Below are 27,994 nucleotides of genomic sequence, written 5' to 3' on the forward strand. Positions count from 1 at the left end.
AAACAAGGGCTACCACTGGCACAAACAAGGGCTAGCACTTCATTCAAACACAGAATGTTTTTCATATCCCAAAATGCTCTGGAGGCAGAAAATTCACTTGAAGTTTCAGGCACCACCAGGACACCACTCAGCAGCAGTGTCTGACCAACTGAACCAACAGGTGGCCTTAACTCAGCTTGGAATCAACTCCCTAAATAACACCAAAATCTTTAATTACAGATCAAAATTTCAACACTTCTTGAAGCACCTCCCATTTTCTTCTGCAGTATGCCAGCCAAATGCTGACACATGAGAAAAGAAATCATCTCCTTGATGCCCTGAAGCAGCAGAAAGGCAGGTACATGCCACATTTTGCTTATGTAATCTTACACTTACTTTGTACTGCTGCCATTCTGAAACACCATTTCCATAAAAATCTGAGTTGGATTGATTCTGTCTGCTCTGGATTTGAGCCAACTGCAAACTCAGTGCCCCCTGATTTGCATGTAAGTGCAGATCTCTTAAGATGTCTAATTACATGAAATCTAAGTGAGATATTGATAGACTTCCAAAATGGAAATTTTGTATTTATAAAACACTATAGGAAAAAAATATCAAGTGATTTCAGTGCACACAATTATATAGATCATGATAAAGGTATCAACAAAACTTCCTCTACTCTATTCATCTGTCTGAGGCACACACTCAGTACAACAGATTCAGTTCTGGGGAACAGTGGTTAAAGATAAGCTAATGCTGCCCAGCCTGCATTATGAATTAGAATTATTCTTACTCCCAGGAAAATGCAAATAGTAATCAGTCTTCTTTCTTCCAATCACTTAAGTTTGACTCAAACAATGAATTATCTGCTGGAAACAATACAGCCAGGAGACCCAGCAATGAAGATAAACAGGAAGGGGGGAAAAATTTAGTATTCTTGTCTACCTATGGAGATAATAATTAAGATGACTAAATGAACAGCCAAAAAGCCTTAAACTCCCTGTTCTATGAAGCCCCATCTTTAAAAGCAGAAGGATCACAGCACATCAGCTCTCAGCTACTGGCAATGCTGTCCATAAATACAGGACTTGTTTTCAGTCAAGATTTTCTTAATGTTTGATTTGAACACTCCTTGCAGTAATCAAAGCCCAGGACTTCTTGCCTTACACTCTTTGTGGCCACTGAGAACAATTATTCAATTTCTTGCAGCAACTCCATTTAATGTACTCTATTTCCTCACCTCTCCATCTTCTTTAGGAAGACAAGCCAAACACTTATTCTTTCCTCATTGGTCACGTTTATCAAATTTATTCTCTCCTCATCCTAACCAACACTGACACCAGGGGCTTTGTATTTAAAACAAAGCACTGCGATCTCTGGCTGAGAAAGATGGAAAAGTAGTGCTCTGAAGGGCATTACATCTGCTCTACAGGCTGTAATCACACTTAGAGAATTTGAGAACAGGCAGAGATGGAGGCAGGAAGCTTCTCACACAGGGAGTTTTTGTTATATTTAAAAACTTGGTTTCCTTAAGTTCCATACTGTAGCACTTGGAGTGGATACAACTGGCTGCCACCTGCAGAGAAAGTGACCTTCAGCTTCAATATGGTCAGACAGAATTCTTTAATTAAAGATGCAACGAATTTTAGAGCTCAAACTTCAGAACTTCTTAAGGCTGCATCACTTCTAAGAGAGTACCTGATTTAAGTGGAATCACACCTTTTCTAAGCAGCTTTTGCTTTTAGTGTTCCACTTGAAAGTCCTCTTCTGAACAACCACAAGCTATACTGTTTTACAAGCAACTGCTAATGCATACAAACATTTAATACAAACATCAAGTGAAGATAAATCTTGTTTCACAGTACTCACTTCCAGTCACGAGATATAAAATACTGAAGCTCCAGGAGCCTATGCTCACAGTCTTCTACCATTTTCTCAGTATACAAGTGCTCCATCAGGCAAGACAGAATCCTGCAAACAGAAGAAAAAGCCAGGCCACAGATTGTTAAAATCATGCTGAGCTTCCCTGTAACAGCTGGTGTTGCCAAATCAGTCTTCCAGTGACCCATAGATAAGATGTTCAAACTCAGTGAAAATCTTTCTCTTCCTTCAAAAAGATTACATTCAAAACAAGTGTATATCAGATTTGTATTTGTTATGTTCCATTGTTTTACTTATCTCAGCAAGTCTGATATACAACAAAATCATAAGGAGTATTCCACAGAAAATCTGGCCCAGGGGAGATTACATTATCAGAGCTGAAGACAAAGGAGACACCCGTCTCTGCAGTATGGGTTTGCTCACCTGGCCTTTCCAGGTTTGTCACTTTGTGATATTGCTTGAGACGTACACGGTTAGAGAAATTAGCACAGCAAATGTTACAAGCTTAAGTCTAAGTGCCTGTCAAAGCTACATCCTTCACCAGTGCTAAATCACTCCTCCTATAAAAATACTGGACTGCTTGTACAGCAAGGACGGAGACATCTCAGTGCAGCTCTGATCTGCTACTGGTCTGGAGTAACTAGCCTGGACAGGTTTTAGTGTCTCTACTGGTCAGCCACACACCCTTCATGGATGCCCAACAGGAAAAAAAGCCCCAGTTCTGCCTGAGAGGCACCTACATGGGGTCTCCAGACCGTATGTGCTTGCAGGCTGTCTGTATCACCGACTCGCAGGCCTCGTTCAGCGCGCGGTCGATGCGGTAATCGGCACCGGGGTCCGTTTCCTGAATCAGGGTTTGGAGCTGAAGAAAGGAATTGTGGACAGGAAAACAAATGTTAAAGACATAAATGAGACTACTTACAATCTCTCAGTGTGGTAATTCTATGCCAGTAACAACACCATGATGTATGAACTCTGCTCTGCAGTGTTTTATTTTAAGAGCTTGTGCTGCCAACTCCAGCACTGCTGGACCCTAATTACCATTATAAAGTAGCCCAGGAACATTGTATGAGACCAGTTACACACTGAAGGTCAGCTGTGAACTTGGACTACTTACATACCAATTCACAGAACAGAACAGGTAAAATTTGATTTGCTTACTGTATTTTTGATCTATCTTAAGCTTTCATGGTAGCCTCATTCCGTAAGGTTGACAACACCAAATATACAAATTTTTTTTTGTATTTTCATGAATACTATTTACAACAGAAACTTGAATCAATGTCTCAAGATAGGTGTGCCTATCTACAAAGTATAAACCAGTTTTTTAACTGCCTGGAGAGGACAAAAAGTTTTATTGAAATACAGGACAAAAAGTCCTGTTCTGATGTCCCATGAAGTAACATTTCCTCAGGGACACCTGCTCAAGGTTTTGGAAGTCAGGGTCTGTAGTACACATTTTTTGTGTGTGTGTGTGCCTAAGGTATAAAATAAAGCCAGGACACCATGTTTTAACTACTCACACAGTGTAAGTGAACGATGAAAACAAAAATATTCCAAAGATTTAGAGACCAGGTGTGCCAACCCAAAGCTGATATCCCAGCACTCCCTTTATGACTTCTAAATACTTTCAGCTGTCATAGGAAAATACAGTATGAACAGTTCCATCAAGTATTTTCTTCTTGTGAAACAAGTATTCTGACAAAAGCTGCAGAAAAACAATTCTTTTCTTAATCAGGAAACATCACTTAGCATATTTAGCACTATGTTACAAAACCAAATGTGGACACAATCTGTATCATCTGAACATTAATTTGGGAGGTGTCTGCTGGGCCAGGGGAAGAGAATTTAGCTAAAACTCAGTTTGGGACAAGGGCAGCTTCTGGACCTTAACTCAGCCAAGGATCCCCATGCCCTACTTCATTCTCCATCCAGTTGTAGACTTCCAAAGACTGATGGAAGGCAGACTGGTATCATCCTTTGGCAGGCAAACATTTTCAGCTGACAAATTTGAAGATGGGGAAAAAAAAGAGAGGTTGCTGAGAAGACAACTGCACACCAACATCAAATGGTCTAGGTGCTCTTAACATCTTGACACTTAGTTAATGATTTTTGTCACTGGCCCTCCGCCCAACTAAATCAAAAGCACAGTTACAATTTTATCCTCCACCTTTCAAAGTCTGCACCGAAACACCACTCAGGAAACTCTCAGGGGTAAAGCCCTAACATCACAAAACACAGGCAAGAAAAAAGCATCAGAGAACTGGAGAAAATGCAAGCTAGCACTGTTTATCCAATAGCAAACTTGCAGTCATGAGGAGAGACCACAGTTTGCCTGGGAGGAACACAGGATTTCCTGCAACTTGCTCTTAATTATGCCCAGCCTCAGCTTCTAAGGGATGCAGGCAGCTGAGAAGAGCACTGTCTATCAAAAATTCTTAGGATATATTAATTTAAAAATAATAATAATACTAAAAGATACATTTTATACATCTCTGACCGTGGTCAAACAGAACCTTAAGGTCAAACTTTAACTGGATGTGTTCTTTACAAACTTTCTAAGAGTCACTGCAAGAGGAAGAAGAATATTATGGTTTTGCTGGTGTAAATTCACACAGCCTACATGGATGGGGAATACTGTGTGTGTAAACTTCTGGGATTACTTAAAGTGACTTACATATTAGAAAGATGGGTGAATAGAACCTCAAACCAAACACTTTCTTAGACACACAGATTAAATAAACTGGCCAGAGCATTATGTAGGTAGGATTCTTTCTCAGGTCTCAGTTAATTGGTATTTTTGTTGCTATCAAGTGGAAGAGGCCAAAGCACACCAGGTACAGCAGCTCAGAAGCACTGAAGCACCTCCTTATCCCTCCACCCTGTTTTGGGCACTACTGCAGAATTCCCAGCCTTAATTCTTAACCACAAGCACGATGTGCAGCACCAAGCCAGCTGCCCTGACTGCAGGGAAGGAGGAATAATTTGGCACCACTGATAAAAGTGAAGGTTGTACAGGATTTTTTTCCCTCACACAACGAATCCTTACAGCTGAAAAGCAGCTGGATTAACTTTACAATGCTCTGAACTTTTACCCTGGGCATGGAACTAAATTAACAATGAAGTATCAATTTAACAGCTGTATTAGAAGTTGGAGGCAAGAAATATATGCCCTTTAAGCAGGGATTGGAGTTTTGTCCACTCAAAGGTCTGAACTGAAAAAAACCCAAAGGCAAGATCAGGGCAGGATAGAAGCCACATATCTGAAAAACAATTTATCAACAACTGTAATATAAAATACAGTTTCCACCAAGCAGCACCAGAGATGCTAGAGCCTGCCAGTACAGCTGCCGACCTCTGAAGGGCTGATGCTCACAGGTGACACTGTATCTCCTATCTGATGACTTATCACAGCACAAACACATCCTCCCTGTGGGAAGGATCCTTTATGAGGCTCAGCACACACCCAGGGGTCCTCTTCCTAACTTAGGCCAAACCACTTACAGAAATCCATTGTTCCTCTACCATTCACAGAGCTTTAGCATTTTGGCAAGTTCACTACTCAAACTGAGACTAAACCCCCACACAGCTCTGACATTTGGGTCTAGATGTGCTTCCTGCACAACAGCAGATAGGTGTGAGCACAGACTCCCACATGCAAGAACACTCTGGCTGAAGTGTCTCACAAGAAATGGAACTTCCCAAATTAAAATACTGGGGTTTGATAGTATCTAACAGTGCATTTTGTTCAAAATTTTAAATACAAATAATCACTCATAATCCACCTGCAGGAAAGGGTACAAGTCAATGCTCTTGCAGAAAAATGAAACGGAGGTTCTTTGGTTGTGCTTTGTTGTTTTAGGATTCTTTATATTGTTTCTGGCAGACGGGTTAATGACTTCCCTTCACAGGACAAGCAGAATCAGAGTAAACCTTCACAGACAGGACAGGAAGTAAAACCAGATCCAAAATAGATGTTTCCCTTTACAATTGCCCCTGGCAATCTTTCTAGGCAGGTGTGTCTGGTCATAGAGCTTCAACAAGGAAGAATTTCAGGACAACACCTGTTGCTTTGAGTCAGCCAAGAAATCAAGGTGCTGTATTAGCATTAGCTAAAGCTACTGCTAAAAGCACAAGGAGGTGAGTTTTTGACTCTATAGAAAAGACAACATCTGGAGAGGGACCCAAAGCTCTGCAGCAAGCTCTGCAGGGACCATCCCAGAGCACTTGTGCTGTTTTCCTCTCTTTCTGCAGGTGAAAATGTGGGGGCAACACAGACAACTGCTCCACCATCAAGAGCCACACCAGAAACACACACCAAAGGTGCTCTCTAGGTACCCAAAAAGAACTAAAATGGCCCCAGCTTGCTCTGGAGGATGGATCTCTAACTTCCCTTCTTGGGAAGGGCTTGCCATGCAGGCCAGCCTCATGTGACAAGCAGTTGAAGCCTCTAGCCCAGGTTGCACAGTATCTGTAAGAGTTTCACATAATATTCTCTTCCTTGCAAAGATAATCTATCCACCTTTAAAAGTAAAAGCAGAAAGCTCATTCTAACACATTAAGTCAAAACACAACAAAGCCACTGACAGCTGAGACAACCCTTACCATTCAAATACAAAAATTAAGAACAATAAATTATTTAGTACTTTAAAAGTTGTAGGTAGCTATAGAGCAGTACTGTGTCAGTCTTCAGAAACTCAGAACATAGGAATGTTTATCCTGTTCTTGCAATCATCTATTTCCTCTTGCCCATAAAAATCCAGACAAGCTAAATGTAGGTATAAAATCAACACTTAATTTGCTTTCTCCTGTCCTTTGCCCAGAGAAAAAACACATTTAACTTGAAGGGGACTCATGGACAATCCTATTTACTATTGCATCAACTTAATGTAAAAATGTAAAGCAGTAGCTTAAGTATAAGAGAACTAAAAAACCTCCAAACTTGCCCTAAATTTCTAAAGATATTTTTCTCTGAAAGTTTGAAATCCCAAATCACTTTTGAGGTCCTCCTGTATTGATTTATAATGTGTTCTGAACATGCATGTCATGATCTAAAAGTTATTCCCAATATTAACTGATCTTATGAATATTTCCAAATAATGAAATTCTGAAGCAGTAGTTTCAATTTCATATTTAAACAAAGAAACAAATATTCCATTTTTAACACAAAGGCTGCAAAGCCTAAGTCATGCACTACAGATCCCTGCAGGAATGACTCAAACTACAGCTGCTGCACCAGTACACCTGGTATTTATGCAGAAATAAGCTTCATCACAAAAGCAGCCTATGACTTACAAAAATTTAACAGCTATTAATTTATCTTTGATAATACATACAAATTGGCATCATTTGAGGCTCAAGTTTTAAGCTACATTTAAAACAAAAATGTACAGAACAGGGGCTTTGTTTATTAAAATAAGTCAAGAGCACACATCTCCCAGAATTCCTACATCAGCACTAACACTCCCTTGCCATTTTTATAATTGATATCATTTTTTGGGATCATGGGTCATTAAAATCAAGTATTAAGTACAAAAATGTAATTTCATATTTAAAAAGCACTAATGAGTTTGAATAAAAATTGTTTTCAATTTAAAGAAATTATAAGCAGGATGTATTTGGGCCAAAATGGAGTTTAAAAAGGCAAAAAGAAATATCCTATTTTACAGAGGTAGTTTGGAGGAAAATGGCATTTCCTTCCCTGGCTGCCAGTACATCAACACACAGCAATCTGCTGCACCTTCCCATCCCCAAAGTTCCATTTCCATCATTAAAGCTGAATGAAGTAGCAAAAGTAAAACTGAGTGGGAAGGTGCTTTGAAAGGTTTTGTGCATTTCCAAGGACAGGGCATAGGGGGAAAAGGGAAGGAAAGGGAGAAAAGAGAAGGACAAGGAATGCTTTAAGGCGAGTTTCCTTACACCTTGCACCCAGGAGAGAATTCCATTACTTCAAAGCAGGTGAAGAAAAACTACAGAAGATCCAATAAAAAGCCCAGAGCACAACAATCCAAAATGTATTTTTTGAGGGGAAAAACACCACCCTTACCCTTGCTACACACCAAGTTCACAGCATGGCAATTACACAACTGCTTCCAGCACTCAGTGGCGCCCAGCAGAGACGGGCTGACTTCAGCAGAACCTCCACCACGAGGCAAAACGCTGACAGAAATCAGTGCTTTTACCAGCTGAGTGTGGTTGTGTTCGAGGGTCCCAGGACAAGGGAAGAGATGAGAATCTTGACTCCATGTTTCAGAAGGCTGATTTATACTATATTATATTATATTATATTCTGTTATAATATTCTATTCTGTTCTGAGAATCTTGACTCCATGTTTCAGAAGGCTGATTTATACTATATTCTATTCTATTCTGTTATATTCTATTCTATTCTGTTATAATATTCTATTCTGTTATAATATTCTATTCTATTAAAATGCTATACTAAAACTGTACTAAAAAGAATAGGGAGAAAGGATCCATCAGAAAGCTACAAAGGAATGGAATAAATAATAAAAACCCATGACTCTCAAAGAGTCCACACAGCTGGACCATGACTGGGCATCAAGTAGAAACAATCCATATGGACCAACAAAAGATGCACCTGTTGGTAAACAACCTCCAGACCGCATTCCACACCCATCAGATATTGTTTACATTTTTTTTCTGAGGCTTCTCAGCTAGACTAAGAGAAAAATCCTAGCAAAGGATTTTCACAAAAATACCATGGTGATGAACTGAGCAAACCCGAAGTGAGGTGGCAGAAAAGCTCCTTACTGCCTGCTGACAGTTGAGGCCCACGTTGCCCTTCTCGCCGCGGACGACCTTCATCAGGCAGTGCAGCGTGCGGCCCTTGCGGTGCAGGCCCGAGCAGTGGTGCTCGATCTCCCCGCGGCAGCTCAGGATGATTTCTGGGCTCAGAGAGAAGTCTTCCATCAGCATGCGCCGGTAATCCAGCATCTCACCCTGGCACTCGCTGCTCACTTGTCGACCTGAGGCAACAGAAAGTGATGGGATTTAGTTTCGATGCTTAGCAGAGCCCTTCTTGACCTGTGCTACCAGCCTGTTGGAAGAGCAGGGACAAGGTCCCCTGAAAAACACCAGACTAAGAAATGTGCTGAAATTCATGCTGGGGAATAAACCAGTGGTTTTGGTAGCTCCCATCACTTCAACAACCCTGTAAAATACAGCCAGTTATGGATTTAACACAGGTTTTAAAAAACAAGAATGCCTGAAAGATTAGGAGAATCTGATTTTGGACTTCACATTACAGGAGTTGCTTCTGAAGAACAGTTGAAATCACTCATGGATCTGCAGCTCTGTAACACAAGTCAGCTTTTCCCCACATGCTCAAGGGCTCCTTTTTCACAGAAGTCATCTTTGATAGGTTCACCAGCTTGCTATGTAACCGGGAGAGGAATTTGTTTGGACAGCAGGTTAAATGTTTTCTCCAATGAAAAGGTTCTCTAGGGCAATAGCACATAAATGCTCAGGAAGACAAAACTCAGGCTTAAACAAGAGTGTATATGGAGTGTCCAACAAACCACTGCAGCTGCACAGAAATCTTGCTGTAGTAAATGCTTAGATCTGCTATAAGCTTTCCTGCAGTCCCCATCACAACTTATTTATATGTGCACAACATCCCATGGAACAGAGGACACCCCAACAGGGGCTGCCAGGCATTGTAATACATGTCCATGGTGCTGTGTGGAATAATTAGTGCTCCTCCTGGGCTATGCCTCATGCATGAGACACTGCAGAACCTGTTCCACCACGAAACTGAATAGCTGAACAGCAGTTTTCTGCATGCAATTCAGGAAACCACCTGCCCTACTGCAGGGAGAAGTGAAAAAAATAAAACAATACCCCAAACCACAACTTTTCTACAAACAGGGCACATCATTTCCACATCAATCAGAAGCAATGAGTTATTCAAACTCACAGATGCAGACTGGTTATGGGATTATGGCAGCCTTTCCATCCCATGCCAGAGGCACTGCAGCATTGCACCCCTGCTGCTCACTCTGAAACCACCCAGCTGCATGCCAGGAGGGAAAACAAGCAGTTCTCCAGTGCAGATCTAGAGGATGTAACACATTGTTTCACATTATGGCAATTTCACAGAGAACCTTTACCATGGTACAGCGGCACTGAGCCTTCTAATGCCTTTGGAGACAGCAGCTGATGTTAGGACACCTCCAGCTTACATTAACTTAAATGACCAAAATTAATATTCTCTTACTATATGGGGAAAAAACCAGAGTCAGAGAAATTAAGGCATTTACTCAAGCTACTGAACTGCAAGAAAAGACATTATTTACAAGAGGCAGAGAACTTAGTATCCCTGGTTTTCCCTGAGTGAGGATAAACAGGTTCTCTATTTTGTGTTTTAACCTTGTAGCTTATTTAATGCTTGCTACACAATGGAGGAAAAGAGCTGCTTCAATTCACAGTGAATAGAAGGATTTGCAACTACACATCAGCAGTCCAAGTGGGATTTGCTATTTTGCATTTTAAACTTCTTGTCTGCACAAAAGGAGTCAGTGGCAGAGGGGTTTACTCAGCTATTCTGATCATCAAAACAACAGCGATGAAAGCACCACGATGAGGAAATTTGCCTTGGAAACAAAGTTTGGAAAGAGAAGGGGACTGTAAACACACATTGAAGCTGAAGGTCCCTGAATTTAAAATCAAGGTCCCAGCAAGTCTTGAATTCCACTTACCTCTGTGCACAGCAGACTCCAGGCACATGAGCAGGTAGGAGAGCCGGGCTTCCCGCGAGCGCGGCAGGTTCTCCACGTTGCAGCGGTATTTCTTCAGGTCGCTTTTACAGGACTTGGCCAGCGAGTAACTGACTTTGTAGTCCTGGGCAATGAGCTTCTGCCGGGTTGTCAGAGCATCACGACACTGCAGGAGACACATTGGGGTGGTGGAATGAGCTTCTGTGTGCTGCTAGTAGAGAGCTGGACCTGCTGCTGTCAAGTTTTCAAGTTGCATCTCAGAAAACAACCGATGCTTTTAAATTCATGCATTTAAGCTGGACTGCAGCTAAATTTCATTTGTCTCATAGAAACCACGCAGTTAACAATGCACACTGAGGTCAACAGATCAGGGGTTTCAAAGGGAGCAGCTCTCTGTAGAGCAGTTCTTAGAACTGCACATTTATCCAGATTTTTGTGAAGAGTGTGACTCATTCGTGGTAACTAGGAGCAGTTGGTGACATTTATCCCAGCTGTGGTACATGCTCACCCCATGCCCTCAAGAAATAACTTTTTCCAGTTGCATTTACAAAATAATGCGTTTCTTGGATTTGTTCCGCAAGGCACTGAGCAGATGATAGCAGATAAAACAGTGTAACCGTGGGAATTTCCAGCCATTTTCCACAACTGATGAGGTTCATGAGGATGCACTGTGGCCAAACCTGAACCCAGCAGCTGCAAGAACAACCCTCTAAATTTCAACCAAAAAAAGACCTGTAAAAACACTGCTACACTTCATAGCTTTTGGTTTAAATTATGTCAAAATTAAATCTGAGGGCAACAGATAACTCAGAATAGCTCAAGCAAAAATTTGTCCATTCCCAGCCCAGTTGAAAGAAAGGAAAACAGTGAATATGCAGAGTAGGAGAAAGAGGGAGCAATCTTGGCACAAGGATCAGAAAGTCCTAGAACCTGCTCCCCACTTTCTTACATCAGGTTTTTGACTTCACCCCCTTCTTCCCACACCTACTTGAGGACCTGGAAAGCCCTACTCCAAGACATTCCCACTCTGTCTTTCATGCTCCTGTGCAGTCCCAGACCCTGGGACTGGACAATTTTACAGCTCCGGACACAGGGAGATACAGGTTTGCAGATAGCTCATCACCTGAAGCAGGGAAAGGCTGGATAGAGCCCAGGAGCCAGTTCTGGATGACACAAAGCAAGCCACCCACCCGCAGCTATTGCTGGCTACATGTGTATGCAGCAGCCTTCGGCAAGGAGGGACTCTGCTGGGTAACAGCTTCTACAAAACCAGTGACTCTGCAGATGGCCCAACCTTGGCAGCTACAAGAGTGAGAACCACATTTAGTGCTCCTTCTGCTCTGCAAACTGCACCCTCAGAGCATCCACCCCTCTCTCCCCACGAAGTCATCTGCTGCAGCTTGGTGTAACCTCTCTGCATCTTACATTCATACCTCAGTCAGCTGATCACGGAAAACACCCTTCAAAAACTACCAGTGTCCCTGTGTATCTAAACAGAGGTTAAGCAACAGCAGCAGTTCATTTCAGTAACACAGTTCTACAAAATGGAGCTTTGTTTAAAGCCCTCAGAGATCACTTGTTCAGATTTGAATTTGTTAATTGGAACCAAGCTGTCAGACAGCTAATGCAATTAACAAAAAAGAAATTAGTCTGATCCCTTCAGCACTCTGAGTCAGGCTCCTTCAGCAGATCTTCTTTGAGAAGATCTTTACCGATATTCATCTTCACATCCTTCCCAACAGATTACAATTCCATATAATCCCAAACACTATGATGCTGCTTCCAAAATCACTCAAGGTATTGCTGCCTTAACAAAGCACCTACACCAATACAACCTTTTCAGAACTAGCTTTCTAGAACAACTCTTTTTTGCTGTTGTTGAAAACCGCATCTTCAAGAAAACCAGAAGGAAAACTTCTGTTCAGTCACTGAACCATGCATCCTTCCCACACAGAATGTGATGCCTGAAAACAGCCTTAAAAACACAAGTGAAAGAAACACAGCTTCTTTTTGTTTTTAATCTTTACAATTAAAACATCGTTTATCTAAGGCTTACCCCAGCATGCTGTGACTGCTACTTTAAACAGTCAATCACAATGCTACCACTTGAGCTCCATGTCTTGCCTCTCCAAATTACCCACCCAAAAGCTTTGATTTATTTAAATCCTTTACTTGAAAGACTGAAACTTGAAACACAAAAATATCAAAGTAAAAGCATTTGTTAAACTAGCTGATTATCTGGCTAGGAAGATGACATTTTCCTTAACACTGGAAAAGAATAATGCAGCCTGGACTGAGGAGTGATCTGATGATTTCTGCAGTAGGGATTTGTCTCACCAGGATACTTACCTTTTCACTCATTGATTCTTCAAACTTGTGATTAAAGAGGCACTTGTATACTCTGCCTTCCCCAGCCTGAGTCTGTGAAACAGAACAGTAACAGTTACCCTTAAAGATAATACTTGTAACATTTGATGAGCAGGCTAAACTACACCTGAGATTTTTTTTTAAACTAATAATATATTCAAGTTAATATTTCAAATGACAGCAATAGCTTCTATGCAATAAAAACCGTTTAAATTTTATTGCATTAAAAAATCTAGTCATGTTCATCACCCTTTCAGTGTAACAATCCTCAGCTAATACAAGCTGAGACTGAACAATGCAGCTCGTGCTAGGCACAAAAAGTGCAGCAAGTACAGTCAGACCAGGCTTACTTTGTGCAACAGCTCACAGCTGTAGAAAGGAGTGGTCACTCACCTCTGCCTTTCCTCCCCCACTCCCTGTCACACCAGCTGTCATGCCCCTTAAACCATTTATGCCAATTCAGTTCATTAACCCATTGGAAATAATGCGTGTTTGTTGGGTGAGTGAATTTAATGCTGGAATTACTGCAAAATGACAGTTACAGAGTGACTACTTTCAGTATTACACAGTGTCACGCAGGCTCAAGTCTACAGTTCCCTTCTCTGCTTTTTCCAGAGAGGTTTTGGGCTTTTTTAATGGATTACAGTAGAGAGAAAGGAAGAGGAAAGCACTCACATTTTCACAGAATCGCTCCCTGTCATCGCGGCACGCAAAGTAGAGATGCCGGTCCAGGTGGAAGTCATCAGAGGAGAGCTCAGCTACACGAAGGATTGCTTTCTTACACTGGTCAGAAACCTGGATCCGAGGATCAGTCTCCTCTGCCTCTTTTACCAAGCCTTTTTCCAGGCATGCCACCACCTCTCCTTGTGAGTGAGCATCCTGTGGGAGAACAAGACACCTGTAACCAAGCTTTTACATAATCAAGTGAGCTGTGATTCTGGCCAAGTATCACATTAATTAAGCAACAAACTGTTTACATATAGAGTTCCCAATATTCAGTCTAAACCCCATTTAAATTCAGAGGAGGCAACAATTAAAACCTGTACTAACTACAATTTATACATCACCATCCCACTGATGGTCACCATGAAATTCCCCCTCCAATGCTCTGGGCTTGTTTTAATGTGACTTAATGAGATTATCACTACTTAGTCACACTGCTCAGAGCAGTTTACCAAAACAGCCAAATTATCTTTAATCTGACACAGCTTTCTTGGCACCATGGCAACATCAAGGAACAGCATCACATTAAGAAAATGCTTGGGGAGAGAAAAATCATAGTTTTGCCACACTGAGACAAGCCTTCAGTTTGGGTGGTGAAAATTTGTGATGTAAAAAAGGCCACAAAGGAGCTTTGACCAATCCAGGCTTCCCAATTCCTCCACTAAGAGAACACAAAAATGCCAAGTATTCAAGAGTAGACAGAGGTCTCTGACAAAGCAGTTCTGGCCCAGTGCTGTGCACCACATCCACTGTCCTGCAGGCCTGGAGACAAGCTTGGACTGTGAGCAGCAACTGCCAATAAACACAGAGAGCCTGTGCTTTGCTCAAAAGCCTGGAAGAGACAGAGCAAAGCTCAATTTAGCTTCCTATATCCTCATTATGTGCTTAAAAAGAGAACAGTGCCCCCTCCATACCTCTGCAGAAGGTTTGGTTCCTCTAAAGGACTCTACAGATACAAATTGCTCAAGGCTTCTGCAAGTTTTTCATGTGAAGGCCATCTTAATTTATGCTGCTCTGCTGTGAGAGGATATTGCCACTAAACTTACACTGTCTGAGTATGCAACAAGGCATGCATGTTCGTATTCAGCTGAATCACCCAGCCTGGCATTTGCAGTCACCATTTAGGAGCCATCCCTTCAGCTTGCTCTGTCAAGCAGATCATCCACTGCTGCTACAGGAGCATGAGTAAGAGAGCAGACTCCAGAAAACATATCCATGACTACAAAAAGCCACACAACTCTCCCCAATCTTTTTGTTCTGATGTGTCTCCTTACACAGGCAGCTTTTGATTCCTGTCTTAGTTCTGCTACACTTGGAGCACAAGTAGAATTGGTTAATTACTTGTTAACTCATAAACACAACACAGAAATATCATCAATTTAAAAAGGCTAAAAGCAGTTTTCCCCCCAGGAAAAAAAAAAGAAAGCAAGCAGAAAACCTAAAACCCACACCTCCACAAATTCCTGATTTGGGTTTGCTCCTTTCTTTGAGTGACAACTGGCCAATTCCATATGCTGACTAGATGTCTTTGAAGAAATATAATTATCAACAGTCCCTTTAGGACTGATCCTCAAATCTGGATTCTGAGGAATAGTACTCAGAAGTAAGTTTGCCACATCACTTAAAATTGCCATTTATCCATAACCACATCAAACACAAACACTGTTCTGCAAACTCTGATGGTCAGTCACAGGTAGTAACTACAGCTGAGAGGATGACCAGTGTGAATGATTGAAAACAACCATTTTAAGCTCCTGTGGCACATTTTTGCTCCTGCCTAAGTGAAGATGCAGTGGGAGGCAAGGCAGATCAAGGTTACTTTCACTCACCTGCAGCTTCCCTAGCAAGAAGGGCAGAAGGCAAGCTTTTCCTGCTAGGAAAATTAGAAGTTTCCTGGTTTATTGCAGTGTGGGTTCAGACTCCTGGTCAGAGTCATATATGTAAGTAAACCTATTTTTAATAGGAAATCTGGAAAACAGGTTTCCATATGCTGGATGCTGAATGCTTGCTGTTACACTTCAGGGACACAACAAGAAATGGCTCATCTGTTGCATTCCTTTGCTAATAGAGTTTTCACATTTGGGCAGATCATTCTGAAGTGCTGGCTACTCTGCTGCCCTGCGTTACATTAATTTTGAATTATGTCAGACTCAACAGAAACACACACAAACAAACCCATCTGGCCCCTGAAACATGCCCTTTCCTCCAACCATCAAGCATTTACACACCTCCTTGTGGTGCTCTTAAGGTTCCCGTGTCCAACATGACTGTTTGGAAGATTTACTGGCCTAATCTGGGGTTCATTTTCAGGCAGATCAGGTCCCTGCAGTGCTTGTGCTGACTAGTTAAGCAATTTTAAGGAGAGCCTGACTTTTCATTTCCTCAAAAGTGCAGGAAGACACCCACACTACTGCCAAACAGAGCATGGGACTCTACAAACATGGTTTAGAGAAATATCACTTCAAGCTTTAATTATAGGGTAACACCTACTGTATTTAATATTGTACCATCTCTTACTGCAGACTGGAAGGGAAAACAAATGTGTGTATAGCTGCACTCAACCACCCTAAAGCAGCTGGCAATCAAGGCTTGTCCCAAGGATGGCAGGACACCTTTGACACACCTTGGTGGTACCTGTATCACCATCCAGCTCTCCACCTCAAGAGATGCCTGTTCCCACCTGCATTCCACGTGCCAGCAGTCCTGGGTGGTCAGCTCAGCTTCAGAGGCACCAGACTCAAGGATCATCATCCCACAGCTCCTGCTCCAGCACCAGCTGCCTGGTGTGTACAAGGGTGAAACAAACCCCTGCTGCAGCTCTGCTGTGGAATGAACCCTAAAAACCATTTTCCTCTATCCAGCACCCATTCTCATAAAACCTCCACTGCAGAGTTGAAAACCTCTAAGTTCACTCCAGAAGTCAGGACTGCTGCAAAACTGCTGCCTGATGACAAAGTCTAGGCCTCATTTTTCTGGAGCAATACACCGAAATATAAAAGATCAAATCTAAAAACCACATGTGGTTTCTGGAACATAGCTTCACCGCCATTATCAAGTTTTAAATGTAGGATTTTAACTGAAATTTGCAAATATCTGTAAAACAGACTAGATAATTACCTAGACTGGAGAGCCCTGAAACTCTTCATAGATTTAGGAAACCATATACCTAGATCAACAAAAGATCAACAAGCAGCTTTCCACTACTGTCCCACAGCACTGTGAGCCACAGAGGAATGAAACTTAGTTCTAAATGTATGTGCCCAAGCAAATCCCCTTCAGCACAACACTGGGAGATTTTAATTCCTATGACTAAAATTCAAACTCCAGGCATCCAGCTTTAGGCCAAAACAGAATTTTAAAAACATGGCATTTAGTATTCATTTTCCATTAGAGATTTCACTTTCCCCCCGGTATAGTTTAGGCTTTGCAACTGCTGGGGATTTTTTGTCATTTTTCAGAAGTTTGCCAGAAAGGATCTGATCCTGTCTGAAACCTGGCATGCCTCAAGTACAGATCTGCTCCAGCCACAGCCTTGCAGATAGAAGCAAGAAAAGTGACCAAAAGAGAATGAAGAGTAAAAAGAAGCAGCAGGCAGGAGAGTAAAATATAACCTGTCTCATCAGCACAGCACCCTGCACTGGACAGTTGTGCCAACCCACTGGAGCAAGAGCAGCCAGGCTATGGAAAACCACCTAAGAAATCTACTGGGAGCTCCAGTTCAGCATTCCACCTGGCTAACCCACACACCAGGGATGCTGGGGTGTCTCCTGGATTAGCTAATTCCCAGTACTTCAGATGACAGTACAATGTTACACTACTACACTGAATAAACAAGGATTGAGCTGAATGTTATATCTTCCCACTTAAGACTCAGTCCCCTCTGTGTCCAGTACTTTTGTGAAACCAAGGAAAGAGAGCAACTGTACTCAAAGCACTTAGATGTAAAAAACAAAACAAAACCAAGAAAACAATGGTCTCCTGAGGTGTCTTCCTTTAGGAGCACTTAGAGGAAAAAAACAAAACAAAACCAAGAAAACAATGGTTTCCTAAGGTGTCTTCCTCTAGGAAAAATATTATCTGATAAATTACTACAAGAGATGTGCAACTGACACTTATGCAGCCTTCATTATGGCAAATAATCAACTATAGCTTGGACATCATGGCTAAACAGCACCTTGGCAGCTACACACTACCCACCAGAGTTTGATACAATCCTGGACACAACCAGGACTGGGAAAGTAGCTCAATTCCATCAGCAGCTGTAGAAGAAAAGCTCCATTGCAATTACCCATTTCAATTTCAAATTAGATTCCTATTGCATGAAGATAAAGCAACTTCAAAATACCAGGAGACCAAATTCATTATGAAACGCAACAGCCACGTGGAGAGGCGACTGAAAGTACTATTAAATGTTTCTCCACTAGTTGGGAAAAGATGAAGATATATTCCCACCCCCACCCAGGCATGTTAGAAAACTTAATGCCTCCAAATGACACATCCACAGCCTGTTACATATAGCAAAATGAAGTCTAGGGTCAGATCAAGACTTCCAAACTGAACTTGACTGCTTTTACAGAGCAGAAACCCAACTAGAAATGTGTGAAAAGAAAGCAAAGAAACCACCACATCAGAAGCAACAAACTCAGTAAGAACAGAATTCAATTAGGAAGCATCAAGCAAGTTTAAACAAAAAAAAAGGAAGTACAGAAAAGGAACATGGTTAGCTAGCAGAGAAGCTTCAAGGGGCAAGGTAATTCCAGATTATCAACCTGAATGCCTTTCACAGTTAAAAATGCCAGTTTAATCCAGTAACTCTGATGAAGCTGCTATACTGCAATCCCCTAGCTGCCTGATGTAGATGGAGTTCATGGTCTAGCTGTGCTTATTTCCACAAAAAAAGAGAGAGAATCTCTTCCCCCATCCTCCTCAGGTGTCCAGGTCCTATTTATTAAATTCACAGTTACCTTCAGTCATACAAAAGGGTAAAGACTATTTCTCTACAGGTAACTCTCAGAAGCTAGAGCATGGCAATAAAACCTTAACCAGCATCTGATGGAAGCAAATTAGATTTCTCTGAAGCAGCAAAGGGATAGAACAGAACACCAACAAAAGAAATGCTTGCATAGCCATTTATAGCTGTTTCCATAGCAGTATAGAGTACTTCAATTGCTCCAAGTGCCAAGGATGACAGCACAACAAAAGATATATGACAGGCTGCAATGCTTTTTCAAACCAAGGCACAATATTCTGGGTTGGGTACTAAGAAAGAGAGGAATATGTGTGAGCTGTAGTAAAACCCACAGAAGTTTGGTCAGTGATCACTTTGCTAGCCCACAGAAACTTGGTGAGCCGAAGTTTCCCTTTCTCTGGTGCCTTGTGGCCTCAGCCACCCTTTCCATCCTCCCCCTTCACCCGCCCGAACCAACCAGTGTGGTGAGTTGTGCAGTTAGCCACACAGGCCTGCCCACACTGGCTTCACTCCCACCATCTGAGATTTGGTTTATGCTTACAAAATCCCCTCTGCTGTATCCCTTCAGTGCTACCATAAGTATTTTAATTTATTTAAATTTAGTCAAGCCACAGGTAATATGCAGACCCGACACGCAGGATTCATGTTACACTTTTGGTTCTATACTGATTGCTAAAAGCAATTTCTCATTCTCATTTCATGAGGTCTTTCAGCCCAGTATTAGAAAAGAGCCTTTGCTTTATGGAAAAAGCAAGTTACTCAGTTGTTACCAGCCTGAACCTATAGTGCATCCAAGTTCCTGCTGCTTCTGTTGTTACTTTTGTTCTTGTTTCCAGAACTGAGTCCTAATTTTTGTGCTTTCTGTGGCTCAACTAAGTCTTCTGGAATACACTAGAAATTAAATTTAACATACTAGCTGCTAATAACTGTGAATATCTCAAACAACTAGGAAAGCTTCTGCTTTTAGCCAAAGAATATGTATCTTATTACAAACTCCTTCATTAATAGCTCATTTATGAGACTAATTGTTATAAGCATAAAAGCTATAATTAAAAAGTACTGTAAAAAGTTGATAGGCTAATTTTAACTTTATCCCTAAACATAAAAACTTATCATAGAAAAAGTCACTCATTCCTGCAGCACTACACATTTGCTGCATTAGCTATGCTGAAGTAGACAGGGAAAGACAGTCCCTTGAAAATAATTCCACATCCAGACACTATAAACTGTTCTTTGCAGCAACCTCTGCTTATGCCTCACAGGCAAAAGAACACTGATTAAGTAAAACCAGGACAGTACTTGTTTGTACCACTAAAACGTGATACCACACACCCTGTGCCCTTCAACTGATTTTGTAGGGGCAGAGGAACAGAGAAGCAAACAGATAAAAGCTGTTGATCCTGTCTATCAACTACAGCCTGAGAAAGCAGAGAGGGTTATAGCACAGGCATCATCACCTTGATAACCTTCCTGCCAGACCCAATCAGACTGTGAAATAAGCCAAGCAACAGGCCTGCTTAAATTTATTGTATGGATTCAATGTAGTGAGTCAAGCTCTAGAAGGCCTCATCAAAGAGTCAACTACCTGCCAGATCACTTGTAGTGGGGTGTGGAAAGACAAATGAAAGTTTCCCCATCAGTTCCTCACAGAGGAATGAATGCACATTTATTAAAAAGGAACTGCAAACAATCAGGACATCACCCTTTTCAGAGAGATGAGATACACCATCTATTCTCTCAGTTGCAAGTAAGACAGTAATACTACTGCAGAGCATCCCCATCAGTTTCCTGAAGTGAATGACTTTTACAAGTCTATTGGCAATCTACATGTTCTCCAGATACCTTTTCTCCAGGTCGAATGCTGCCACATTTCAGGAGATTGATGTCAGCTTTGCAGTCATCCATGAAGCCACAGATCAACCGATAATCACTGAAGATAATGGCTGTCATTTTAGTGATGTACTGATGGCACTGGTACTCAGTGATGTTGCCTCTGTGATCCACCAAACATGACACCAAGAACCCTTTACCAACTGGCTCATCTGCACACTCCTTAATCTGTTAAAAAAAAAAAAGAAAATTACAGTGGCTGCAGTTTATGAATTTAACCTTATAAGAAAATCCTCAAAGAAACTTGAAGCTGTAGCTTCAAAATCTGCTAGCAAAGAAACCCTCTAGGCTTTAGTTTGATTTCCAGTAAGTCAGAATAATTGAAAATATTTTAGAAATGAGAAATCTCATGTGTGCCAGCATCCAAAAAAAGCAAACACAGCGACCTTGAGGATTATAAATTCTATTGCTCAATAATCGTCCTTTATAATTACACTGAACCCCTGCAATCAAGTAGACTTGTAGGAAAAATGCTAGTTTGACAAACCTTTATTTAGAAAGCTGAGCATATTACAACATCTCTAAATCATACTTAGACCCCCATTAGCAACCTGACCTCGTACAATATAAGATTTTGGCCAAAAGTGAGACTGATTCAAAAGTCAACACTATTTATGGAACTGTTTATAACTTGCTAGGAGATGAAAAATACTATAAAGGAAAACTCTCATCAAATTCTTTTCTTAGAGGCTCTTGCATGAACTGATTGTTGGTACTAAAACCATTTTACTCAGTGGTCTAAAAAAAGTAAAAATCACAGCTAACTAAAGCTGAAAGCTGTGCAGGGATTGGAAAAGCAGCATACAAGAACAGACAGGTCCCCAATATAAATCACAGCCTGCACTGCTCAGGGAAGCAGACAGGCCAAACCCACCACCTCTGGAAGTAAAAGATGCAGGCACTTTTGACAGTGTCTTTCCAAAAGAAGGGGAAAACATGGTAACTTATCAGTAAAGGATGGTCCCAGGAGAAATCATTCGATAGGAGCAGTGCAATGCCTCGCTCCAAGGAGCACTGAGACTACACAACTCTTTAACCCTGGCAAGCCCATGTTGAAATACTTGCCCAGTTCTGGTGGCCTCTGCTCAGGAGTGTGCTGAAAACTGCAGTCATAACACTGCAGAAAGAACCCCTGGCAGGCAGACACTAAAGTTCAGTGCTGACAGGTTTGCAAGGAATAGATACATGGGCTGACTTGATTGCATCAAAGATTTGTCCCTGTAAAAATACTGAAGGGCTCATCAATTTCAAGGAAGATCTATGGCAATCAATAATTCTGGCAGTTTCAGATAACAAGCAAGGGCAGTGCTAAGGGAACAGGCAGGAAACCATTTTATCAGTGCTCAAATACCAAGTTGGAATATTTATATTGGAAATTTTAAAAAATGGAGAGCTGTCTCTAGGAAGATATATTCTAATTCAAACAAGAATAACTCAGGGCACCCTGTGACAGACTCACACAGGTCAGACTAGATGAATAAAACAGATCTCTGCCTCAGCTTATGAGGCCATTACTTTCTGTGTGACAAATAAAACATTCAACATTTTAAACATCATTATTTGAAGGCAGATGTGGGCTGGTGAAACAGTTTATATTTAATCTAAATAGCTACTAGCAAAACAGTTACTAGAGTCAATGTAATTGTTACAGATAAGGTGTAAAATACATTTTAAAGTGAAAACACATAGGATCCTTGCAGGGTGAACAGGACAGAGTTGAGCAAGTGCTCTCTGAGAAAGCTGCATCTTTGGTTTGGCCCTACTTCAGCTCCAGTACCATGAGCCAAACCAGCACACAACAGCAACATGCTGTTTTTGGAAGAGCCTGGCTTTGGAAACAGCCCCAGAGCTCCATGGCCTGAGCCACTGAACTGCAGAAAAGACCAAGAGAACATGTTATTGCCAGGCCACTTCTAAAGCAACCACTGTTATCTGGTAGCCAACTATAATTCTAGGTTAAAGCTCATGCCAGAACTTATAAAAGCCACAACAGCTGAGAACAAAATAAACTGGAATTTTAAACTGTATTTAGCTGATAAAATTTACAGGTGCACTTTCAGAACATACCCATACCCAGCTGGGTCATTCACCATTTCTCAAATGACTTTTTCTAGGAATTGCCCTTCTAGTTGTATTTTGTTCTTAGTGCAAAGCAATAATTTAAACAGAGCTCCTTCACCCAAAAAGTCACCTATACAAGTTAGTGGCAATTTAAGGAAACTATGAACAGGTTAATATTGTATGGGAGGAGTATATGCCCACTATATATCTGTTCTAAAGAGTTTTGTAGAAGTACTGTTAAAAATATTAGAGGAGTGGTTTATGCACCTGCATCAGGATTAAACACCAGAAGGTCAAACATGAGATTATAGTTCCTTATCTAACCTTCTTTAACTAAAAACCACTCACCAAATGACAAAATTCTGAAATTATGTATACTCTTCCCACTGTTTTTAAATGCAATATCCCAGATTCACAGGGCAGCGTTTAGAGCATTGCCAGACTGCCACTGTATAAAAATGGTAATTAACAGACTATTAAAAGAGCATTTTCAAGAATGCCTTGGTTGTAAAAATTCTGCAGCAGCCATATGACAAAAAACAGAAAAACATGGTCCTTTCTATCATCGGAAAAAAGTGGGATTCAACAGATTTGGCAGTGTTTGCTTTTGGGAGGTACCAAACTCCAGCTACAACACAATCCTTTGATGCAAGCTGTCCTCCACTGTTTGATCTTCTAGCCTTCTTCTAATAAGTATTTTTTTGATCTCTCTTACACTAAACAACTTACACTAGAGCAGAATAAATGTTTTTTTAAAAGGCAAGTTTATGGCTAGGTCACATTATATTGGTGGATATACAAACCATGGTTTTGAGAGCATGGCTTAGTGACTGAATTAAGTCAGCTGAACCCTGTACAGCTGCAGAGACCTTGCTTCCACTACTTCCCTGAAGTCTAGCTGAAAATCACCACAAACAGAGGAAGAGATCTCAGCTCAGCAAGCTCCTGCATAAGCTCACAGCCTCAAGAGCTTGAGCACAAGGAAAGAAATGATAGATCAAGTCATCTTTGAAGCTGTACCGAGGTGAGTGGATGCCTGAGACACAGAGCAACAACTAACACAACCTAAAAAGAAGTTCCTAACATGGTCTCCTTGGAGTAAATACCCTTTAAAACTTGAAAAAAAACCCCCTCAAGTTGATTTTCATTTGATGTCTGTGTGCTTACCCTTTCTGCTAGCAAGACACAGTCCAAAATCAGCCTTATGTTAAATTTAGCAGTAGGCCTGCTCCAACAACACTCTTACAAATGTCAAACACATGATAAAGAGGGGACAAATCCAATTCACAACCAATTTCTGACAAAAGCTCTGGGAGGAGCTGGTGGGTTGCTAGTTCAGCATTTCTTTCTCCCATCCCTCTGCCTGGTACCACTAAGGTACCTGGCTTCTTCAGCAAGGAGGTTGAATTAATTACAGGTACAAATTTGGTATATGATTCTAGAGCTTTCCCAAATTATTATTCACATATTAATTTGCTATTAGTTAGTGAATTAGCTATTAATTCACAAAGAAACAAAAGCTTCAATATCACAAGAGCAGCCAGGCCTTCCCCTTGGCTTACCTCAGCAATAGTGGACTTGCAGACTTCTCTGGCCACGGATTCAAACTTTGGATCTGTAGTCAGGTTCAGCTTGTAGTTCCACAAGAGCTACAGAGAAAGCATTTGTAGAAAGGGAGTTTAAGAGTTTTCCATGGAGAATAACAAATATTTTGCTTCAGAAAACAATTAAACATCATTCATACCCAATCTCTATCATCATCCTTCTACAGTGAAATGATCAATAATAAGTCTCCCTGACAACACTTTTGTCCCTTCATTTCTGCAATAATCTTCTCATACTGAACAAATTCAGGCTGTGAGAAATCTCTGCAAGGTCATGAGCTGACTCATTAAAAGCAAAGATAACAAATGAAGAATAATTCATAACTGAGAGGATAAAACAATGAAAGGTTTAACTTGCTACCTGCTGCATACTTAGCAACACCTTTAGCCCACCACACCTTTGTGTGCCATGGTGTGTCTGATGCAAGTGAACTGAACAAATTAGATCTTCAATATGAGCAGATGTCATGCTGAAAACCTTATAAAAACCTAGCAAAAAAAGGCAGGAGACAAAGCAGCTTGATCCTTCTGTGAGGGCTGCGACCAGACAACTTTTTGGATGCAGACATATTTCAAATCTACAGGAGGTTCACTCTCGCACAGCAAAACAATACATTAGAACTTAGACTGCAAAAATGCCTCTGAAAGGACAACTGTTCTTCCAGAAGCCAGCAATGAGCTCATGAAGGAGCCTCAATACACAGGAACATTGTACAAGAATCAGTCTTGGGCAAGTCACACCCTGTAGATACACACACACGTCCCAGATGTCCTCCTGAGGCACCATAAAGTAAAAATACAGGGTAAGGTCATGAAACCTCAACAAATTAATAGCTGAAGCATTGCCTGATTGCTCTATTAGATCATCTGTTTTTCCAGGAACTTAAGTTGCATTTAAACATTTTTCATTGACTTAAAGATTAAGAAGTTGTAAAAATTAATTTTAAAAACTCTGCCTTCATGATAAATTAATATCAAAAAAGATAAAATTTGGTAAAACCATTTCAATTGTACACAAAACACTGGGAAAACAATCACATGCTCTACACAAGTTTTACACCTACTCCAGGAAGGTGGAAGCACAGAGAGAGAACCAAAATCAGAATCAGCATAACTGCACCACCTTCCACACCTCTTATGGTTTTGGAGCTGTGAAAAGTTAAAAAAGGAGGTGATGGTAAACTAGGGTGTTATAGATGGAGTAAATTGTAAACATGAGGTTTAGTAGGTAAGTGAATGAATGGGGAACCTGTCCTTGCAAAGAGCACTGTAGGTCTCTCCCAGACAGAACTGGAAGTACAAGAATGAGGACACAAGATGAGAATGCATCTCTGCATTTGTAATCTCACACTTTGGAGAGTCTCAAAACGTGATGGTCTCCAAATGAACCTTCCCACAAACAGAAAGAAGGTTAAACTTGCAGCTTAGAACTCCTGATTTTAGCACTAGGCTGTATTTTCCAGGGGATGATCAGCAATTGTACTGCAGAGAGAGGCAAAGAAAACATTTGGACAAGAGACAATCTCTCTGTGGTCTAGTTTTTATCACCTCCCTTAAATTTCTGCCTGAGAAAATGAGACTTAGCCCACAGTTCCTATTTGTGAATGGCTTCCACAATCCACATTCACCCAACATTTGAAGCAGAGATGCCATCACTTAATCTAGCAGAAGATAGATCCAACTTTGACTTCTAAAATTCTCAATTTCTTCTTCATTCAGGTAATTTTTGCTGGCACATTTAAATGTCAGGCAGATACATTTTAATTACTGGAGTTTTCTCTTTTTCAAGAAGACTTAAACAGAAACATGTTGTGCCCTTCATCTGATCCAGCCCTGCACAACAGAGAATTACAGCTGCCAACGAAGTCAGGCAGTGCTAAAGGTTAATTTATAAACACAGTTGGAAATTACTGGTTGTACAGCATGACTGGGCTTCATCTCTGGAATATATCTTCCAATAATAAAACAAAATACAGCTTCTCAAGCATCCAAAATCAAGACTGTCACTGAGGCATGCACTTGTCTGTCTGTGTTCAGGGCTAACCAAGCAATTAAGGATCTTGATATGGTGTATGCTGCCAGAATAGAAATGAGAAAAACCAAAAGAACCCTAATACCAACCTCAGCAATGAGTTTTATCTTTTTTTTGAGAGTCTTGGGATTTGAAGTGTCAGCTTGACAGTCCAAAAACTGGCTAATAGTTTGCTCACTGTTAAACACAGTGCTGAGAGGAAATCTGTTCTAAAACCAGCCAAGTGTCTCAAACTGCCTCTAAATATCACACCCCCACAGCATTTTCCAAACTAGTCTAAGAATTTAGCAGCTGTGAACGTAATACAGAAGGTGTCAACAGCTGAAATTAAGAGTTTAAATTCAGTACTGCTCACATCTTTCCTAAAAGGAACACATCACATTGCTCCCAGTAACTCACGGGAACCACCCCCCAATTATAAAACAGGAAAGACGTCTGCTATCCTCCCCTGATAATGAAGTAGTTTATAAAGCTCTTAAAAATGTTCCACTCTGAAGTCTCCATTAAGACCAATGTGGTTATACTGGGTTAAAGAAGTCACCTTGTGTTCTTCCTCCAAAGGCCAGTACAGAAACCCAAATGTGTTGTGATTAATAGTCTTTGCAAAGTACCAAATGATGCAAAACACCTCAGGTTCAAAAGGGATAGGAGGTGCAAATGCCATAGCTAGAGAGTGAATAAACAAAGCAATACTTACATGATTGCAGTCTGAAGAGATTTCATTATCTGGCTGAAAGGAGAAAGAAAAGGAGTGTCAGTTTATTATCAATGTGATGCATTTAACAGAGAAGAGTCTAAACTTTTGAAACTAAAATACTGTCAAATCTTTTCCACTGTAATAAACAACTTGACACAATTGACAGGAAATTTTAAAATCTGAATCACAAGAGTGATGATACCTAATTACCAAAAATGAACAGGTACCTTAGACACTACGGTGTATTAACAGAACAAAAGCACAAGAGTAGCAGCATTTATGTAGACACTACAAAAGCATAATGAATGCACTGGCATCTGCCACGATTGCCCAAACTAAGAAGGTAAAAAAGCACCTGAGGGAAAGAAGTAGGAGCAGGATTTTAAAGAAAAATTAGTTTGGTGCATACAGCTGAAGGACAATGGTAAGACTCTCTCCCCTCCCCCAGACTGAAATGTTCATATGTCCCATTTGAGAAGTAACATCTTTTCTTTCAGTCGTACAAAAAAGAGCTGGTTCAAAGCAGCCCCAAGATTTATACTTTCAACTGTGAGAAACTGGTGACATCCAATATTCATACATCATTTCAAAATATTCCCTATATTCTCCTGGGGAGTTCCTTTGGAAAGAACTCTGAGTGCAAACCACCCCATTCTCCTTTCAGCCTGAGTAGCTCTCAGAATGAAGAGTTGCTTGAAAAAAGTTAATCATACAAACTGCTATCTCCTCTCCACAGCAGAACAGCACAAAGGCAGGACAAAATCACCTGGTTGTCACACCCACAGGAAAGTCAACCCTGACTCACAAAGTCTCTGCTTCTACTGATGCTTAAGATGCCAGACACGCTTTAAGAGCCACAAGACACAAAACCACTCTAATCTTAAACACATCACTGACACGAGGATGTGAGACCTCAGGGATCTGACATCAGAGAACCAGCATTTCAGCAGTTCTGGAAGCAAGCACAGCTTTGCAGTGCAACATTTGCTGCTGCACAATCTGCTACACCAACACTTGTACCATTGCTGCTTTGGGGACCATGAACACAAGTTT

General features: G+C 41.0%; 1 protein-coding gene across 1 annotated transcript in view; it reads right to left on the reverse strand.

Moving 5' to 3' along the window:
* Positions 1-27,994, reverse strand: part of GLG1 (golgi glycoprotein 1) — an 82,678-nt gene that overhangs the window by 18,220 nt on the left and 36,464 nt on the right. Inside the window, exons 2-10 of the mRNA XM_039721115.1 lie at positions 26,942-26,974; positions 24,171-24,257; positions 20,500-20,715; positions 13,641-13,844; positions 12,948-13,019; positions 10,581-10,764; positions 8,635-8,849; positions 2,601-2,722; positions 1,849-1,950 (exon numbers count right to left, since the gene is read on the reverse strand). Of these exons, the coding sequence (XP_039577049.1) occupies positions 1,849-1,950; positions 2,601-2,722; positions 8,635-8,849; positions 10,581-10,764; positions 12,948-13,019; positions 13,641-13,844; positions 20,500-20,715; positions 24,171-24,257; positions 26,942-26,974 (1,235 nt within the window). The remainder of the gene's footprint in view (positions 1-1,848; positions 1,951-2,600; positions 2,723-8,634; positions 8,850-10,580; positions 10,765-12,947; positions 13,020-13,640; positions 13,845-20,499; positions 20,716-24,170; positions 24,258-26,941; positions 26,975-27,994) is intronic.

Source organism: Passer montanus, unplaced genomic scaffold (genome assembly GCF_014805655.1).
Source record: "Passer montanus isolate IOZ18808 unplaced genomic scaffold, ASM1480565v1 scaffold45, whole genome shotgun sequence".
In the NCBI taxonomy this organism is placed as follows: Eukaryota; Metazoa; Chordata; class Aves; order Passeriformes; family Passeridae; genus Passer; species Passer montanus.